General features: G+C 39.8%; 1 protein-coding gene across 3 annotated transcripts in view; it reads right to left on the bottom strand.

The window, feature by feature from the left end:
- The window catches only part of PRDM5 (PR/SET domain 5), a 213,688-nt gene that overhangs the window by 92,946 nt on the left and 104,102 nt on the right, over window positions 1-16,640 (bottom strand). For all 3 annotated transcript variants that reach the window (XM_075543864.1, XM_075543862.1, XM_075543863.1), the window contains one exon: window positions 6,343-6,436. In XM_075543864.1, coding sequence (XP_075399979.1) covers window positions 6,343-6,436 — 94 coding nt within the window. The remainder of the gene's footprint in view (window positions 1-6,342; window positions 6,437-16,640) is intronic.

Genomic DNA, 16,640 nt, shown 5'->3' with positions numbered 1-16,640 from the left:
TGGAGCTGAGTGCGTTCGGGCTGCGGCTCACTTAGTGGGGGCTTCTGGGCACTTCCATAGTTCAGGGAGCTGGGTTTGCTGAGCCATGGAGCTTAAGCTGAGAATGTCGTTGGGTTGAGGCTTACAGCAGGGTGGTATGCCCCTGGGGCATTTACTAGCAGATTTGAGAGGGCTTCCAACACATCCTGATAAACTGCTCAACCCTGAGCATTTCTCACTGGCATTACAACTTGTTTATTCCCTTAATTAACCCTTTAATCGTGAATTTTGTTTCTGAGTTCTGTGTAGCCACTGCAATGGATATTAGAACCCAGAGAATTAAAATTGAGAACACTAAGACTTTACAATTTACATTAAGTCACCGATGTTAACTCATTCATAGATACTGAATATGCTGTTGCTCTTTCTATGTGGTGAAACTTATATTTCCAAGGATTTACCATGTCCACAAAAGTGAATCTTTCCAAAACAATCCTCAGTTCTACATTTGTTAACTACCGGTGTGATCACAAGAAAGTCAGTTAACATTCTGAAAGTGTCTAGCTCCTTAACTGGAAATTTGGTGACTGCATTAGCTAAGTGGCAAATGGTAGCATGGAATCTGATGAAACACTTTTAAGACAGAAGTTGGGTGTGGTGGTTAATTAGACAATTACGGTGACATGAGGCCTCCATGTCAAGCCTGGTCCCAGGCTATCACACTGCTATTCCCAGACCTTACATGGGATAGAGCGGAGGCAGGAACTGGGTTATAGGTCAAAGTTGGGAGGAAAACTCCTGAGATCAGTCAGAACCTGTCTAACTCACTGTCATGAAGTCCATGCTGACTCAAAATGAGCTCCCTGTAGGCTTCCGAGGCTGTTGACAGGCGTAGAAAGCCCAGTCTTTCTCCCCTGGAGGTGCTGGTGGTTTTGAACTGCTGGCCCTGGGGATCACGGTTGACTCCATAACCGCTACATTGCCAGGGCTCCTGAACCCATCGAAGGAGATCCTCATATTCCAGGATAGGGAGGGAGAGACGCTGCCTGTTCATTCCGTAGCAGTCTCAGGAGTCTGGCCTAGAGGCTATCAGATTTAGCGTTTGGTCTGCTGTGAAGCAGCAGGGGGAGGGGTTGAAATTCAGAGGCTCGCAGACAGACAGGGAGATTCCACTGGAGTTGTGGCGCCCAGTGAAGTGGCTGCCACTTTCTACACTAGGGCCCCTGAGTGGCTGGGAGGACTCTCGTGTTCTGCTCTTGACGTCTAAGAAGCTGGAAACTCTGAAAACGATGGTTAGAGGTTTTATAGCGCTTGTCAGCTCTCATGGAGCACTAGTTCTGCAACTCTTCTTGCACATACAGTTACTTAACTATATTTAAATAAATGTTCAGCAGTGAATGTACTCCAATAGAACTCACTGGTTTCTCTGACAGTCTAAAATGTGTGTAGTAATCAATACCTATGATAAGCTAGCATATGAACATATTCTCTCTTCTAGAACACCATAGTAGGATGTTGTTATTCTTAGTTGCCATCCAATCAATTCCGAATCATGGCGACCCCCTGGGTACAGAGCATAGCTGTTCCACTGGGGTTCTCGGGGCTGTAGCTTTTCAGAAACACGTGGCTAATGGGCTTGTCTTCTGAGGAATCTCAGTGTACTCACACAACCCACCTTTCAACTATTATTTAAAAGCTTAAAAAGCTGTGCCACCAATCAATCCCTATATCACATTTATTGTGAAGTAAAATATATAATCAATTCTAGCAAGCTCTTTTAACTTCTCTCCATTACAACTGGCACTAAATTTAGAAATGTGAAGATCCTACTATTGTTTCACATGAAAGTTAAGGAAAGATGTAAAGAAGGAAAAACCTGTTTGGGCCAGTCCGGACCATGCAGCCACTTCCCCCAGCCTCGCAGAAAGAGGGGCATCTGCTGGACTGTGCAGCCCCCACCTCCAGTATTCCGAGGAGCTTATCTCTCCGGGCAGGTCCACACAGCCCCTTCCCCCAGCCTCTCAAGGCCAGAACTGCTGTCTGCAGGCTCTCCCCCCACATTCCAAGAAGCTGGTCTGTGGAGGCCTCAGACTGCAGCTGAAGCACCAGGAAGCCTCCCTCCTCCTTACTGGTGCAAGCACCAGCAGCTCTCTCTTCACCTCATTTGCATACTGGGTCAGGGAACTGACCCAAATCCTACAAATATCCCACTGCTCCACCTACAGGTGTGATTTCCCTGACCTTGGTTTGCGGAACCACCCAGGACCTCAAGATGCTCCTGTCCCTTTCTCTGCTCTCCTTTCCCTCCTGGGAGTTCTTTCCTTCAATAAAATCTTTCCCAACTTCACATACCTGGCTTATTCTATCTCTGTTCTGCATCTCCGTTTTTCACCTCTCGCTAAGGATATCCAAAAATAGGGCGGGAAACAAAATCACCCTCCTTTCATCTTCTCAAATAAAATAATGATATGTAATTAAAAGTCCTGCTGAACTTTAAAGTTTTTTTCCCCTCAGATGAACTTTTTTGTCATTAAAAACTCCAAGTGCATTTCAATTTTACTGTTCTTCTTTTTGCTTTTAAGATACTATTGAAGTTTAGAAATAAGATTTTTTTTAATGACTAGATTTATTTCTTCTCCTATCACAGGTTTGTTGAGGTTTTCTACATTATTCTGTGGTGAGTCTTAATGCTTAACCAAAAGACACATCTAAAATTTTTACACACTGAGAGAGAGCTTTTTATATTTGTTATGCTTGTGAATTTTTGGTTTAGAATGCTATTGCTGTAAACTGGTTTGTCTTCCTTATTTTTAAGTAATTATTATTTCATTTTGAATGCTAGTATGAGAAAAATTTCAGTCGAGGTCATATCACAACTAACAACAATTCCAAATCTGTTGAAATCATGTTGCTAACACCAAATTTATATTAAATATTTTAAAAATTGGAAAATTATCAAAGATTTGTCATCTCAAAACATTTTCATTTAAACTATCATCTTCAATCAAAATGATGGTCCCTATACAAAAATATCATCAAGGTATATTATAGTTCTTACGATAACATACCTCTCTTCTTTCATATTACAATCTCGGATTTATTTATGTTATATTCATCCAAATGCTTCTAAATACTCAGACTAATCCATTGTATTAAGGAAGTTATTAAAGAAACACTAGACTTTATTCCATCCTCTAATGACACATTTTAGTCTTCAAAGGTACACACGCACACATTTTATTCATTCTCACAATAAAGCGGCAAACTAATAATAGTCCTTTTGACTTTGACTTTATGAGAACACAGCAGAAATGCCTGCAGAGTGACAAGCTATGCTCTCTGTGTGCTTATATAGTCTTCCAGCAGCAGTTCTGATCATTTAACGTGATAACCACGTGTGTAATATATGCCATGTGGCAAGTTGAAAGTTGTCAAAATTTAAAAGGAAAGCTTGAAATTATAGAATCAATGGGCTGAAAAAGACCATTTTATCTATTTTTTATCAGATAAGCATGGTCTACAGAGCTGGCAATGGCAAACTAAAGAGGAACGGAATCACATTCATTGTCAAAAAAACAACTGAAAATGTTTCTAGGCTTTCCCTGAACTCTGCTGTCAGTGACAGTGTAATTTCTACATGGCGCCATTACATCAGTGTTATTCAACTTTATGCATCGACCACGGAGACCAAGATGAAGAAAACAGGTTTTCTTCTGCACTTGATCAAACACTTACTCTCGATGCATTGATAATTACTGGGGATTAAAATGAAAAATTGGAAACAAAGAAGTATCGGTCATTAGAAAATATGACCTTGTTAACAGACATGAAACTGGAGATCAAATGAGAAAATTTTGCACAAACAAACATTTATCAGGAAAATTAAAACAAATCTACAGGAACCAAAGTAAGATAATGAGTATATCCACCCAAATTCCATCATATATAGACGGGGCACAGTCAGAAAACAAGACCAGATTCAAGAGGAGATTCAAGAGGGCTGGAAAGAGCAAGACCTCTGCTGATGTCAGACAGACCTTGACTCAAAGCAGAGTATACCAGAAGGCTGAGATGCATTTTATTCACTATGTAGAAGCATTCAGCATAACATTGATCAGAACAAATTGTGGGTAACATTGCTAAATATGGGGTTTGCAGATTACTTAATTATGCTCATCCAGAAGTTGTACCAAGAAGCACCCATTCATGCAGAACAGCGAGAGACTGCTTGGTTTAAAATAGGGGAAACTAAGTATGAGGGTTTGAAGGATTTCGTTTCACTTGGTTTCTTAAAGCCCATGGAAGCAGTTGCCACAAAATCAAACAATATGTTGTGCTGAGCAAATTGGTAGCAAAGATTCCTTTTAAGTGTTGAGTAGCACTGTGTGTGACTTTAAGGACTCAGATGCACCAGAGCCAAAATATTATCATTATCACCTTTTATGCATGTGAAAGACAGGCAGAGGAGCGGGATGAAGACTGGGAAAGAAGTGACGTATTTGAATTACGGTGCTGATGAAGAATACTGAATAGGAACCAACGAATCTGCCGTGGAGGGTGTGTAGCCAGAATGTTCCGCAGAAGCTTGGATCACAGACTTTGAAATGGTTATCAGGAAGAACGAATCCCTAGAGAAGGGCACATTTGGTAGAGGATCAATAAAAAGGAAAGCCTGAATGAGGTGGATTGACTCAGTGGCTGCAGCCATGTGCTCAAACACAGCAATGGTCATGCGGATGGCACACAGCCAGGCTGTATGTTCATGCTGTGACATACTGGGCTGCTATGTGCTGGCATGACTCAATGCTACCCCAAATAACAACAGATTTATCTGTTAAAATAGCCCATTTACTTACTCAATTTTTCCTTGGCCAAGGAATCAAGATGAAGCTCCATTAAGCCACCAATAAATGTTCTGATTAGGACATACGTTAAATGCACAGGCAAGCTCTAAACCCAATCATTTCAAACTTATTTTGCAATTGGATAAAATGAGCTCAAATCCAAAGTATTAGATTTCTATTTAAAATCCCTTGCTGTTATCTCAGAAATAAAAATTTACCATTGAAAATTAAAACATATTTTTCCTCTGAGTTTTCGTTCAAGTTTAACCATATAAGTCTTAAGAATATGATTCAAATTCATTGTTCCAAATCCCTATTCTAAAATACATCTAACTCCTGATATTTTCCTTTTCACAATCTTTATCATAATGAATTAGAAAGGAAATTTCTCCTATTGAATTCCATATTTTACTTTTAAATATAGAACTTCTTTTTATAAGAAAAAGAGAAAGTTGTGCCAATAATTTCTATAGACCTGTAAGGTTAACTATTTAGAATGGGATGAATTCACAAAACAATATTTTGCCTAGAAAGCAAATTGAATAATATAATAATCATTATCACTCAGAAATTATTAAAATTCTTAACCATTAGTAATAACATTTTAAACACTACATCTTAACCTGAGAAAATGTCTTCCTGGGGTATTCTATACAATAGTTTCCAAGACTGAGTGATCATTTTACTTTCCTCAGAAATAGTAAGCATGTAAGCAGGGGCATATATTTTTGGAATAGAGGATATTCTAATGATGAAAAAAGTCATATTAAAAGTAATACATATATGTGAGATTTAAATGTTAATGACTTTTTTAAATGTTAGGATATGTTAGTATAGCGTAACTTTGGCTATTTCAATATCTGAAATGAAAGCTCCAATACAAAGAGAATCCATTTTTCGAATTTAGATTAGAAAAAACATTTTTTGACATTGCATAAAGTGATACCCTCCAGCAATACCCCACATTTTGTGGTATTCTATAAATAGCTCTGAGTGAAATGCTACACAAATTTTCATGGTGGATTAATACAGAACTAATCCACAAAGAGGAAAAAGTATGCCCGTGTCAGAAGTAAGAAATCAGAAGTCATAAAGTTAGCATGAAAAGGGCTTGGCTTGCTGAGCCCTGAATGCTACCCAGGCCTTATCCAAGCCTGACTGTCCTCCAGACCTCAGCTTTCTCCGCTCCAGCGAGGGGATTATTGTCCATGTGCATTCTGGGATTTGCCAACATCGAAAGTCTGTGGGTCAAAAAACTAATGCCAAGCATGTGAATGATTGATGTGTGAAGGTACACTTCCTTCGAAACAAAGCTCCAAGATACTTCACTGACTTCAGAAAATAATTCCACATCCAATCCTTCACGTAACTAGAATGAGGAATGCAACAGGAACTGTCGCATAAGATAATCTTACTGTGGAATAATAATGGAAGAGGAAATGACGGGCTATGTTCCTGGAGACCAAGAAGAGCACCGGGGTGACTCTATCTGTCCTGAAGAGCCTGCGCGGTGACTTACTGTTATGTATCAGCAGGTGTCTCTGCAAGGAAAATGGGGTCCGGAACAGAGCTTTGCACTCCTCACAGCGGAATGGTCTCTCTTCGGAGTGAGTCTGCGGATGAAAGAAAGCGCCAGTCAGGGAGTCAAGAAGGCCTGCTCACTGCAATGATGGGGCCTCCCATCTTCATGACCTGACAGCACAAGGAAAGGAAGATGGCCAATATCTGTTTCTTCTTGTGACAGTTTCCCACCAGAATGTGGTAGATGGTAGTATGCTGGGTTCATAGGAGAAAAACAAGTGATCTTTTTTAAATCTACACATTACACTGATAAATAGTACCACATTTAGAATTGTTAAAATGGATACAGTTTTTATCCTTTCTCTCAACTTCACTAGAATAATTTCAAATAATTTTTAGTCCAAAGTGCTGCTTGTGTTCCTAAAAAAAACTAGGTCATTTACTCACATTAAACAGCAAGGTAATATTCTCATTAATGTTTAATTGGTGTCAGTGCTGGTCTAAATACAATACATGAATTATATCATATAATTCTAACAGTAGCTCTCGATATAAGCTAAGCTCTAAAAATATTCATTAAAGAGTAAATACAAAAAAAGAGTAAATACATAAAAAGTAAATATATCACTACAAAGCACAGATGACATAGAAATAAAATACATAATTATTAGGTGTTCTCACATCAGTTCTAACTCATCATGAACTTCTGTACAACAGAACAAAACACTGCCAGGCCCTGCACTAGCCCCACAATGGTTGCTATGGTTGAGCTCACTATTGCAGCCATGGCGTCAATACATCTCATGAAAGGTCTTCCAGGAGGCTGTTTGCTCCCACAAAGATATACAGTCTCAAAAGCTGCACGTAATCATGATGTGTCAGAACTGACTCATGACATTGGGCTTCTACTTCACCAAGCACGATGCCCTTCTTCAGGGACAAGTCCTTCCTGATGGCATGTATAAAGTAAGCAAGACCAAGTCTTACATTCTCACTTTGAAATGGTACTCTGCCTGTATTTTTTCTAAGAACGATTTGTTTGTTCTTCTACTACTCCGTAGTAATGCTCCTCTCCAACACGATTATTCAAGGGCATCGGCAATTCCACTGTCTTCCTTATGCATTTCCCAGCTCACTTATTCGCTGTCCACCCTGGGACCTGATTTCAAAGACCATGGCTTGGATCAGGTGCACCTTGGTTCTCAGAGGAGCATCTGTGCTCCTTACTACATTAAAGAGCTCTTTTGTAACAGGCATAGCCAGTGTCATTTGACTTCTTGACTGCCGCATCCAAAAGTGCTGATTGTGAGTGCAAGTAAAATGAAATCCTATTTGACTGGGACCATGGTAAAGATTTTTGTTTTCTTTACACCGGCTTAATGATCTTCATCAGCAAGTGCTTCAACTCCCCTTTACTTTCAGCACACAAAGAGGTGTCGCTTGCATGTAGAAGGTCGTTAATGAGTCTCCTAATCCCGATGCCATCTTTATCAGAGGCCAGTTTCTTGATTTCTCAGCATAGAGATTAGATAGGAATCGTGAAATGATACAACACCGGTACAAACCATTTCTGAATTTAAACTGCTGCCTCTAGATCTATGTATAAGTGCCTCATAAGCTCAATTCATTGTTCTGGAATTCCCATTCTTCATCACATTATTCAAAATGGATTAGGATCCACATAATCAAATACCTTTGCATATTCAAAAAACAGAAATAAGTTTCTTTCAGTAGATCTGATGGCAGTGGAGCTCTATTATTCAAATGACAAATGTCTGTATGCTCTGGCTAAACAACTATTTTTATAGAAATATATCTGGCAGTATTTTTAAAATCCTTTTATTAGGGCTTATACAACTCTCATCACAATCCACACATACATCAATTGTGTAAAGCAGACTTATACATTCATTGCCCACATCAGTCTCAAAACTCTCGCTTTCTGCTTGGGCTCCTGAAATAAGCTCCTCATTTTTTCTTCTCTCCCCCATATCTTCCCTGCTCGCCCCTCCCTCACGAACCCTTGATAATTTATAAATTTTTTTATCATATCTTACACTGCCCAGCGTCTCCCTTCACCCACTTTTCTGTTGCCCATCCACAGGGAGGAGGTTATATGAAGATCCTTGTAATTGGTTCCCCCTTTCTACCCTACCTTCCCTCTTCCCTCCTGGTATCGCCACTCTCACCACTGGTCCTGAGAGATTCATCTGTCCTGGATTCCCTGTGTTTCCAGTTTCATCTGCACCGCTGTGCATTCTCTGGTCTAACCAGGTTTGCAAGGTGGAATTGGAATCATGATAGGGGGGGAGGGGTAGGGGAAGCGTTTAAGAACTAGAGGAAGGTTGTGAGTTTCATCAACGCTACATTGCACCCTGAGTGACTCATCTCCTCCTCACTACCCTCTGCAAGGGATGTCCAGTTGTCTACAGATGCACGAGCCCCCAATAAAATGATTTTTTAAAGGATTTGTAAGAGCCCCCAATAAAATGATTTATTAAAATTTTTTCAAGTACCTAAATGGAAAAATGGCTGCTATATTCTCCAAATTCTGCATTATACTGCATTTCTTTCTGTCTTTCTATCTATCTAAACATTATAAGAAAAACCATTTGTTTTGATGACTTATTAACTTGATTAGGAAAGAAGTGGGGCAACATAATGCTTTGCAACTACGTAAACCGAAAGCACGACATCTAGATGTGGAGTCTAAACTGGATGGCATATTCTCTACGGTAAACTGTTGGTGTGCTACACACTGACTAAATACTTTTGTCACAAAGATCCCATCACCACATCTGGCTTGGGATGGCATGGCTCATACTGTTCCCAATCAATAGAGAACTAGCAGGCCGTCTCATTTCAGCAAAGTGACAGTGTCGGCTTGTATAGCCACTGTGCCACCCGGGTATGGATGAAAGACTTCTGGTTCAAAGAATATAAATTTTACAAGAATCAGAATTTTTAAAAGTGTTTAATACGGAAACCTCTACCACTTCATCTCTAAAAGAACACCAAATGTTTCACTTATTTATAGATCCTTGAGCTACAGAGCATCCCCTGTTTAGATATCATGAATGACGCCAACAGCTGCCAGATTGGCAGATGGGTTTGTTTGTGAATGAGGGAAAAATGAAAATATAGATCTTATGTATCAATAACTGGAGTTGAATCTCATTACTGTTGCAGATATAGAAAATGTGTAAGAAACTTTGTTGAACTGTTTATAATAACTACCAGTATTCTTCAGACATACTTCAGAAGGTTTGGGGCATATTTTTCATACAGTAAAAATTGTGTTAGCAGATTTCTATCATACAAATCAAATTCTAATTTCATGAGGACAGAATAAAAATTTTACCAGGACTATTCACAATTTAAGATGATTGCCCTGATAATTTAGTGTTATATGTCATTCTGTAAAAAACAACATTCTAATGGAAATTCTATTTCTCTGGGAAGAAACATGCAAAGAAAGAAAACTCATAAATTTAAGAGAAACAACTAGAGATACGATAAATTTGGAGAAAATATTCCAGAGATATTTTTGTCACAACTATTAAAGAACAGAGTTTGTTATTGAAGTTTCAAGTATCTATATCACCAATACATCATTGATCCATTGGGCCACACCATAAACCTACATCATATCAAATGGGGTCATTGGGCTGTTTATAGGTATGTGGATTACCTCTTTACTGTCAGCTTTCAATCCTGGTTCTTTAAAAGTGTTCTTCCTCACAAAAATATATGGAAATTGAAGTTTGTTGAAGAAGTAAGTTCTTTGACTCTGAGTACCTGAAAGGCTAGCACACGGCACAGAGAGGCCCTTATATGATGTCTCTACAGAACTGTGTGATGGTTGGGTGCTTCCCAGTCCATGTTTGATGCGTACAGACTCCATCCATGTGATAGGGCAAAGGTTCCCTAAAGATTTTCCAGGCTGTAATCTTTATGCCAACTAGATGAACAGCTAAGCACGTAACCACTGCACCAGCAGGGCAAGTCCCTGCACAGCCAATGCCCCACTTTGCCCTTCCTGAGAGACACCTCATGAAACAACACACTGCAGTCCACCCAGCACGAAGCACAGTCTGATTAGAATAAAAGGAATGTGCTAAGATGAAGAAGAATCATCGACTTCCATAAGAAACCTACAGGACAACAGCAGAAATCCGCCTTCAGAGGGTCTCCCCTCTGCAACATGAAGACACAGCCACTCCTATTGGAGAAACACTGGGCGGGGAAGCTGAACACATGAACTCCGAGTTAGTGGATTTGAACACTGGTTTGCTACAAGTATGAAGTTATACAGAACAAACATAATACCTCTTTTGCGTGGTGGTCTTTAAGTATATGGAACCAGCATTCATGTCTCCCCAGGGAGCTGGCCAGTTAACACACACAGACCAGCAGCTTTACCCAGAAAAATAACATTATTCACACTCAACACAGTAATAATAAAGCAATTTTTCTGTGTAAAGCTAGGAATCCTAACTTTAATAGCTCATATGCAGCCAACTTCAAGGGGCTAACTTGTTTGATAGTAATCTCTCATCCAAAGAGGATGGTCATGTCTTACTCAGAGGCAAGCATGTACAGTTTCTTAAAAGTACAAGCTGGGAAGTAGACTGTGATGGAGCCATTTCAATCCTATCCAAAAATACTCTCTGAAAATTAATGCTGGTTCTTAGGAAGTATATTTCCATTTAGGGTAAAACCTAAGCATTTTAAGAGCTGAATGGATCCAAATACTTGGCAAATACAGGGTCAGGAAAAATAACTAAATGCATACTAGGAAGTTGTTCATTTTTTAAAGTAGCATAAAGTATCCGCACCATCCAAAGTCGCAATCTCCATGAAATCCTCCTAAGACTAATCTAGTTCTCCAGATAATACTGGTATAATGTCAACAGATCCAGAATTTTAAAATATAAAACATACAAGAAGGAACATGAAGCTCCAAGCCTAATATCTATTGAAACACCAGACTTTAGCACATTTCAACCACACCCAGTGTTCTTTACTACATCCTTGGCTTTCATTAACTCAGACTTCCGTCACTTTCTAGTATGATATACAGTATTAAGAGAAAAGAGTGCCTCTTTTTCAAAACATTAATCTACTATTTCATTTATTGTAGACTCTGAACTTATATGACGTAGAATCATACCATTTAAATTCAGTAGCCTGTGTACCGAGGGTTCTAACTGGCATATGCTTGCCCCTTCCCTCACATCAACTTCTCCTGGGTCAGCTATGGCGATGACAGTTCTCCTCCTGTCTCTGATAAGCCCCTACCGTATCATCGGGCTCTTGCTGACCTGTCTACGGGTTATGTGAACAAGTCTCTCTCACCTGTATGTCTTTTTCTCCTAGTGACTGAGCGGGATGAAACTTATTACAGTGGCAGGTTGAGTAAAGGAGCATTGAGGGAACAAATTCCATGTACGTGAGGAGGTGAACTATGATGGGCACCATCCCCAATTGCCTGGAGACCCCCATCTGGGAAACTGTGCTCTGTGGTATTGTCGAGGGAGGAAGTTTTCAGCGCGGACTTTTTAGAAGTACAGTGTCAGGCCTTTCTTCCCTGGGGTCACTAGCTGGACTCAAACCTGCAATCTCTGGGTGAGCAGCTAGAGTACTGACCAGTTACACTGCCCGGGGGGGAATGTACATGCAAGAAAAGTGCCGTCAGTGAGTGCAGAGGACACTTAGCTGTTTTATCTGTATGCTTTCCTGCCAAAAAGGGGTAGGAATAAAACTGGTCCCAATTGAAGTATTATAATGCATCATTGTAAAGCGGAGCTCTTTTTTCTAATGGTCAGAAGTTGTCTAGGGGTCAGATGTATGTTCATCTACCTTCTTCTGCCCGAGTACCATCAAAGAGAATTTTAAAAAGGGAGAAGGCCTTGAGACACGTAACAAACTGACGTTATGAAAGCAGTAGGATGTCATCATGGAAACCAGTCCAGTAGAATGGAATGGGGTCCTCAGATAAACCTGCAGGGGTATTCAGGAATAGGGTAATACTGGCTTGGTAGGTCAATACTTCAAGTCATATCTAACAATATATTCCAAATGAATTAAAACACGAATTAAAAAAAACTATTTTAACTTCAAAAAGGGTTGATAAGTAGTTGTAGAATCTTAGAACAAAATAATTCCATACAAGACAAAACTTCATACGTCATAAAAATACTGTCACATTTAACAACATGCATGGAAAAATCTTCATACAAATGATACCAATTGGCAAATGGGGACAAGAAAGGAATTCTATTCATCCTCAAAATAAAAAAGAAAACAGAAAATCGGACAGACTACATACAGACATTTCATAGAAGAAATATAAGTAGAAAATAAACTTCTAAGGAGCAAAATCTGACCTATTAATGTTAAAATACATTCATATAGCACTTTAAAACTGACTATAAAAATAAAAAAGACAGATAATAGAAAATACTGGTAATGGTACACATAAACACATTTTCACACACCCTTGAGCTAATACACAGTTTTTTCAAAAGGCAGTCAAGCAAGAGTAATTAAAATTTGCAATACGCTTCCTATTTGCCTCATAAATTCCACACCTAGAGCTGTACTCTCTTTAGTTGGTGGCTCTTAAATCACTGTTTGGGGGTGGAAGAAAGCTGAGAGGGAAAGTTCTCCACTAAAGTCTGAAAACAAAAAGGGATCAGCGATTTGGCAGGAAATGAACTGGAAGTCAAATATTTATGACAGTGCCAGGAAATGGTTCGGAAAATTAGAACATCACAGGGTAAAATGTGACCCAAAGAGGAAGGGAGAAGTAGCTGTGAGAGATTTACCGAGTGACAACCTCTCCGTCGCCAACTTGGCCACTTCCTGAGATGACCAGGGACTTTTCCTATTTTAACTGTGTCCGCTCTTTGCCACATCTTCCGTTTGGGAACCGGAGGCCATGAGCTGCTTAGGAAGAAGCTCGGCCTGTTCTTCAAGGGATAAACTGACTGTGACCACAGAGCTACTTCAAGAAAGAAAACAAAATGAATTCCAAAACCCACGCATTAGATGCCTTACACGAAACGCACTCTTTACTTCCTATTTCCTATTGCACGGCTGCTCACACCCCACTGAGCTTATTTGAGGCCCCACAAAGGGCTCATGGTCAAGGGTTTGGAAAACGCTGGGTAAGAATGTACTAAGGGATCAGTAGATGAGGTCAGTGGATGATATGATTAGATCTCTAGATATGCTTAGGCCTCAAACCTCGGGCATATTATGCAAAGGGTTCTTTATTTGAACAGAAAACACCTGTCCTGCCAGAAGGATGCTTATAGTTTTATCAGGAGAAACCCTTCTGAATTCCTATCCATTATCAAGCCAGGGCTTCCAGCTCTAGCTTCCAAGACTATGTAGTCCATCTCGGTATCCCACTGAGGTAGGTAGTTTATGGTGCCAACCTGGCCGATAAACACATGTGGGGTTAATTGAAGGGCAGAGGGATAAATGGCTCCATGAGCCTCCCTTTTCTAGTTCTCGGGTCTCTTGCTTTCTGATGGTCGGACCAGGGCGCAGCTGCCTTAGCAGTTCCTGCTTCAGCTTGCAAGGCTCACTTACTGCAAGAAATACCCATGGAAATGCCACATGGACCTACCCTGATGCAGCTCCGGGTGCTGGAGCAGCCGTGTGGAGACCCTTGCCAGCGGTGAGATGCTTACATGTTCACTAGTTTGGCTTTCCTCCTGCAGTTGGCATCATTGTGTCTGTTTTGTGAGATGAAGGAGGACTTTGTGGATTGGTGTCGGGCATATAGGTTAATGTTGGACTTGTGGGCTTGGGCAGCACTGGGTTGGGATGTTTTCTTGATGTATATAAAATTCCCTCTTATACATGAGTTTCTGTGGATTTGTTTCTCTAATATACCCAGACTAACACACCCATTTGTAGCAGGAATTGGGAAGCAGTAGATGCCTTCCCTCAATTTTGCATTGCATTAAATTTGATTTTTAAAAAAAACAAAGAAAGGATTGAAATGCATTGACTAGATTCTGTCCTCTATGATTCTGAAATGTTTCCCTGATAGCAATTTAAATGAATGAAAGTACGTTTCCGTGCACACAAATACTAACTACAACTAAACTACAAGCTAAACTGTAACTATCAATCAGGTCAAAGGATAAAGAAGAACCTGACTAATTTACTTGTGACTGAGCCTGTGTAGCTTCCAGGATCACAAGCAGTCTACGTTTGAGAAAGAAAATAACCCTTCTCTGTATATTGCCCTAACCCCAGTGGAAGATCGTATTTCTGTAACGGGCAAATCCAAATGTTGCGGGGGAAGAACTGTCCTAAATCAAGAACGGCAAAAATGCACAGGCTAAATAATCTACAACAGAGAAAGAAAAGTTGAGCATCAACAGCTGCTGAGAGCTCAATTCTGGCTCGTGACACAATGACAACCATTGGGCGTGTTCTAAAAAATGAAGCTCGGGATGATTCTTGATAGTTTTTATTGTTACCCCACATCACCCCCACTTCCTTTGGCATATCACCATATTTCACCTTCAGAACCAGCAATTAATGAATAATGATGGCAGAAAAAGCTGTTTTTTAAACCAAAGTATCTTCATGCAATATACCAAACACATGCTAGGATGACAACACAGCGAGAAGCGCATTGGTCTTCGGCAGAAAAACTGAATGCGCTTTCCACTTTGTAAATGACAGGCATCCTTGTTCCCATCCTTTCCAAGACGCCATCATGCTGTTCATGTGATTTACGACCGAAAGCATGGGAGATGGTGCAGAGATCCCGGGCCAAAGCCCCATGTGGCATCTTACATAAGCCAAACTGTGAAAAACTTGGAAATGTGAGGAGATCAATTTCATCAAGAAGGAGCAAAGGGGTTCTAAAGACTGAGCAGGAGCCTGCCAGATACTATTTTGTAGGCACGTCATTCCAATGCCGCAGTCCTGGATGGGGTCCTGCCCCCTAAACATATAAAGCTGGAGTTAAAAACCTGGGCAGGCAGGCAGCAAGAAATGAGGCGGAGACGATTTGGGACATTATCACTCAAGCTTGCTTCTCATCGTTTGGCAGGTCTATTTTTTTTAGATTAAACAACATGTAGAATTAATATTATAGCATTTAAAGTGACTTTAAAACACATAAGAGTATCTTTGGCAACAAGTAATAAATACTGAAATCATAAACTCCAATGGAATAAAGTGCAAAGATAAGAAAAAAATTCATCTAAGGGAAATTCGTTTAAGTGGCATGTCACTTCATGACATGCTAAAACACAGTAATCAACTTCAATGTACAAATATTTATCACATCACAAGTACATTTTAATACACTTTAAGATATTGAGTATCATGGCCTTCAATTCAAATTCAATTAGTTATTTATTGTCTATACGAAGTAGGTAAGCTAAAACAATAAGCCTTGAAACAAAAATTTGAGTAAAGTAAGTGTCAAAATTGCAAACAAAAGTCAACAAAGGAAATGAAAAGTACAAAGGGAAGGCAGCGAGGTCTCACTGTATGAAGGCTAATTATTTTAAGAACAACTCATGGATAAAAAGCTAGGAAGGTAAGCGGAAGGCACAGTGTAAAACGTGGTGAAAGACAAGGTAAGGTGTGTGTCCTCCAGCATATTCTAGCAGAGCCATCCATCACTTACAACATGACAGTATGAGAATGATATACTAGAATTGTGCTTTGACATAGACTTCAATGAGATACAATGGACAGTAAAAAGGCTAAATGGGGTTATTATGTATTTAAAGGATTCAGGTGGAAAATAAATAAGATGTTGGGATGTAATGGAAAGGATATGTATGAAGATGTTGAAATAATGTAGAAGGCAGGGTTTTTATAATGTGGCATCTAATAAAGGGGCTAAGGCTGCAGAAAGAGACTAGGATAATTACATGCTTTTGTCATTAGCTGAAATACAAAACTCCAAAAAGGAAGTCTGTTGAGATAAAGAGAATGGAGGAGTCAATGTGGGGTGTGCTTCATTCACTGTGTGAAAAGAATCACAGTTGTACATTTTAATCTGAAGCTTGGGGTTAAAGAAAAGAAATGACCTTTGTAAAGGTGAGAGCCAAAATTATGGCTATACCTAACTTTTTGGAAGTAGAGAGAACATAGCAGAGATAACAAACGAAGCATTTAAATAATCTGACACTCCCCACTGGAAGGACAGACCAAGGAAAGGTTCCTAAAACCTTGCAGAAGAACCAGTCCATCATACTACTAGCACACCAGAGAGGACTGTCAAAATCGGCCCTATTTTGCAAAGAA

The sequence above is a fragment of the Tenrec ecaudatus genome, chromosome 3 (assembly GCF_050624435.1).
Source record: "Tenrec ecaudatus isolate mTenEca1 chromosome 3, mTenEca1.hap1, whole genome shotgun sequence".
Taxonomy (NCBI): domain Eukaryota; kingdom Metazoa; phylum Chordata; class Mammalia; order Afrosoricida; family Tenrecidae; genus Tenrec; species Tenrec ecaudatus.
Note: the sequence above shows the minus strand (reverse complement) of the source record. Positions and strands in the feature narration are given on the sequence as shown.